Source organism: Lactuca serriola, chromosome 1 (assembly GCF_051521515.1).
Source record: "Lactuca serriola cultivar US96UC23 chromosome 1, Lser_US96UC23_V15, whole genome shotgun sequence".
Lineage (NCBI taxonomy): Eukaryota > Viridiplantae > Streptophyta > Magnoliopsida > Asterales > Asteraceae > Lactuca > Lactuca serriola.
The window spans coordinates 114,288,298-114,292,718 of record NC_136408.1 but is presented as its reverse complement, the minus strand read 5'-3'; the positions used below and the strand labels follow the sequence as shown (position 1 = coordinate 114,292,718).

General features: G+C 41.1%; 1 protein-coding gene across 1 annotated transcript; it reads right to left on the bottom strand.

Moving 5' to 3' along the window:
* Positions 1–1,929: 1,929 nt before the first annotated feature.
* On the bottom strand, positions 1,930–3,170 carry LOC145060279 (uncharacterized). The gene is made up of 2 exons (XM_079007974.1): positions 2,725–3,170; positions 1,930–2,638 (listed from the first exon to the last, which is right to left on the bottom strand). The coding sequence occupies exons 1-2, from the start codon at positions 3,168–3,170 to the stop codon at positions 1,930–1,932; spliced, it is 1,155 nt and encodes a 384-aa protein (XP_078864100.1).
* Positions 3,171–4,421: the final 1,251 nt, after the last annotated feature.

Below are 4,421 nucleotides of genomic sequence, written 5' to 3'. Positions count from 1 at the left end.
AAAATAACTATCTACATACCTAATTTATCGGAATTCCCCAGTCGCCCCATCAATATCGGAATTAAGGACAAAATCCGTACATTAAGGAAAAGTTAAACCACAGTTCTAGATACGGGTTCTCTTAATGTGACCGGTAGATTCTCATGTATATCTCCCTGCTCAACCTATTCAAGCGTTGTATTGTCAGGCTAAATGGAACTATCTAGGTCAGACTTTTCTCAAATCTCTAGATTCCTTAAGTTCATCTGCACCTAGTGAAGACCATTAAATTTTTTCGTGCCTGCCAACGCATCAAACACAAAGCCTAGACAATTCAACTTTGGTACTTCACACAGACTCAGATTGCCTGTTATCACAAGTTTTATATCACTTCCCATATATTTCTTACTCAAAAGAATTATGTCAGTAATATTTTTGAGTTTTTCGATTTTTTAATGTTTTTGGATTTTCTGATTTTCTAATGTTTTTGGATTTTCTTATTTTCTAATTTTTGTTTGCTTTTTGTTTGTTTCTCCCCCTAAATTTGTGCATGGGTGAGAATGAAATATAAATGCGCAAATTTAAACTAACCTAAACAAAAATTAATCCTCAAAACGAATCATTGTCTAAAAGTTTAACAGCACATTGAATCGAGCTTTGTTAAACGACTTTGTGAACAAATCCGCTAGATTATTAGCAGAGGGAACCTGTTCTAGCCAAATGAGCGAGCGCTCATAACAATATCTGATAAAATGAACTTTGATGTCGATGTGGTTGGTTTTTCAGTGTTGGACTGGATTTTTAGCAATTTGGATCACAGCCTCATTATCACAGAAGATAGGGGTTTCTTGAAAATTCAAACCATAATCCAATAGATGATGTTGGATCCATATGAACTGAGAGCAACAAGCAGACACAACCACATATTTTGCTTCTGCTGCTGAGGTTGAGACAATGTTGTGCTTCTTGCACTGCTAGGACACCAGCCGATCACCTAGAAATTGACATCCGCCTAAAGTCGATTTCCTGTCAAGCTCGCAGCCTCCGTAGTTGCTTTCAGCAAAAGCATACAGATCAAATTCAGAATTTTTCGGATACCGAAGACCCAATTTTGGGCTGCCTTTGAGGTACCGAAAAATTCTTTTGACAACAATAAGATGAGAAAGTTTAGGATTTAGCCTGATAACAAGCGCATTGACAAACCGCAAACATAATGTTTGGGCGACTTGCAGTTAGATAAATCATCGAACCGATCATCGATCTGTAGTATGTTTGATCTATTGATTCGCCTTCAATATCAGGAGTCAGCAGGGGTCTCTCCGCCATGGGTGTCAAGGCAGGTTTGGCGTCTCTGAACCCGAACTTCTCAAGCATATCCTCCACATATTTGGCTTGATGGAGCAGGATACCGGCTGAAAGTTGTTGGACCTGAAGCCCCAAAAACATGGTCATCTCGCCCAACGAACTCATCTCGAATCTATTTTTCATAACATCCTCGAACTCATTGCATAGCTGTGGAGTGGTTGACCCGAAAATGATGTCGTCTACATAGATTTGTACAACAATCTGATTCGCACCGACATGCTTTATGCATAGGGTCTGATCGATAGTGTCGCGTGAGTAGCCATGATCGAGCAAGTGATGTGTGAGAGTAGCATATCAGGCTCTAGGAGCTTGATCCAGCCCATACACAGCCTTGTCTAACTGGTAGACATGGTTGAGAAATTTCGAGTTGACAAACCCAGGAGGTTGATCAACATAGATCTCTTCCTTCACCTTGCCGTACAAGAAAGCCGTCTTGACGTCCATTTGATAGACAGTGAAGTTCATGTAGGAGACATAAGCCAGGAAGATACGAATAGCCTCCAAGCGTGCCACCATAGCATATACTTCTGTATAATCAAGACCCTCTATCTGTCTGAACCCACAGACAACCAATCTCGCCTTATTTCAGACAATTACACCCGAATCGTCCTGCTTATTTCGAAATACCCATCTTGTGTCGACAGGCTTCTTGCCTTTAGGCAACTTCACCAACGTCCAAACCCTTAGCTTTTCGAACTGATTCAGCTCGTCATGCATTGCATCCACCCAGCTGGGCTCATTCAAACCCATTTCTACGTTCTTGGGATCTATTTGAGAGATAAAACAAGAATAGAGACATGTGTTGATGTCTCCACTCTGGCTTCTAGCTCTAACACCATCGCCCAGCTGGCCAATGACATTCTCGATCGGATGATCACGCTGTATACGAGAGGGTATATCTTGACTGATGTCATTGAGTGAAACAGGAAGATTACGAATATTAATAGCTCCATTACTTGCTGAAGAATCCACAGTAGATGAAACAATTTTGTTTGTTGGATTTGCTAGAAAATCATCAGCGATTCGTTCGGGAAAGAGAAGTTCCATCAGATTTTGAGCGACAGCAGAAGCATCTTGGTTCATGAACTCTCTTTCAACTGGAGTTAGAGGAGTAGCGTTGGCATCTGGAGCAGATTGTTGTGTTGAGGACTCTAGAGAAGCGATTGGAACAAATGAATCCACCGGGAGATCAGTAGCAGAAACCAATGGTGGTCTGTAAACAAACCCTTCATCATCGTCTTCAATGATATTCTTCGAGCCAGAGGTAGACCCAGCTTGGTTATCAGACGGCACACTAAAATATTTGAATAGTAATGTGTAGCCAAACAGCCAATCAGGACCCACCCTAGTGTCCGTTTCATTCTCTTGCAGCCAACGTACATGAAAAGATTCCACGATTTGCTTCGTCTTCTTATTGTGTACCCTGTAAGCAGTACGAGCAGCATATCCGATGAAATAGCAGTCATCAACTTTTGCGTTGAACTTTGGGTTGGACTCCAAGTGAAGAAGGGTGCAAGGGCAACCAAATACTCTGAATGGCTGACAGATTGCTTGTGTCCATGTAGAATCTCATACAGAGTTTTCATCTGGGCTTTGTTGATCAGGACACGATTTTGAACGTAGCAAGCAATGTTGATCACCTCTGCCCAAAAGAAAACTGGAAGTTTAGAATCACATAGCATCGTCCTTGCTGCATCTTGTAACATTCGATTCGTCCGTTTAGCAACACCATTTTGTTGTGGTATCCGAACAGAACTAAACTGACGCACAACACCCTTCTCAGAGCAAAAAATGATCAAGAACAACATTCTTGAATTCTGTTCCATTATCTGTGAGTAGCACTTTCACTCGGTGGTTGGTTTGGTTCTCGATCATTACAATGAACATCTTGATAAGATCAACGATCCCAACTTTGTTGGATAGAAAGAAGACCTACATGAAGCGAGAGAAGTCATCTATCACAACAAGATAGTATGAATTTTGGTTGATGCTGAGGACATTGACCGGACCAAACAAGTCCATGTGCAACAATTGGAGCACCTGACTGATGGAGTTGACTTGCTTTGCCAGATGTGGCTTTCGATGATGTTTACCTTGAGCACATGACACACATTTTTCAAAAGTGATGAAGTCTCCGATGGGTAGACCACGGTCCATTTCGATTTTGGCAAGACGGTTCAGATTCTTTGCATTTGCATGGCCAAGTCGACGATGCCACAACATAGCGTTTTGTTCTGAGACCTTTTAAAAGAGACAACTAACTTCATCGAGAATGTTGTTGTTCATGTAAACAATGTAGACATTCCAATCCCGCTTTGATTTGACAAGAATCCACTCCTCTGGGATGACATTGTGAGACTTTAAGATTTGAGTCACATAGGGTTGTTCATGAAGTGTGTCGAATAACCCTTGTTGCAGATTTGAGAAACACTCAATAAAGTGTGCTTCAACTCAGGAGCATAGTTGACCTTCTCAAAACTAAGCACTCCATTGGTCACCGTTCCTTTTTGCATGATTTTTCCGCCTTCTCCACCCGCGAAGGAGACATATCCCCTATTAAAGGTCTGAATGTTGTGCAGTTGGGAGATATCTCCTGTCATGTGCCAGGAGCAGGCGCTGTCGACATACCAGGGTCTGACGACATTCCTCCGCATCTGTCCCTGCACGATGATCGGAATCATTTAGATTTGGGGACCCAGGTCATTATATTCCTGGGTTGACCCTTAACGTTCACAGATTTATCTTTTGATTTTCATGAATCTGAACTCTCATTTACAGCAGATACAGAAGATGATGATGACAAATTAGACTTTAATTTTGGCACCCATTGATATTTAGGTTTTGAAACAATTTTCTCTTTAGTATGATTTGAGCAGGTGGATTTTCTACTTGAAGAAGTTGAAGAACCAGACCTGCATTTTGATGAAATCGAATTTGGCTTAGCTTTGGTCGATTTTGGTAAACTGTTTGTGATTTTATTAAAAATCTTTTTGTTCTTAGGAAAAATTGCCATTTTCTTGTTTTAATTTGCTTTCCAGTCATCATCTCGAGAGCGAGTTCTTAAGGAATTTCTAATT

Coding starts and splice junctions, on each gene's coding strand:
- LOC145060279 (XM_079007974.1), bottom strand. CDS start 3,170: ATGGAACAGAATTCAAGAATGTTGTTCTTGATCATTTTTTGCTCTGAG. Junction 2,639..2,724: donor AAATCGTGGAATCTTTTCAT/GTACGTTGGCTG, acceptor CAAATATTTTAG/TGTGCCGTCTGATAACCAAG.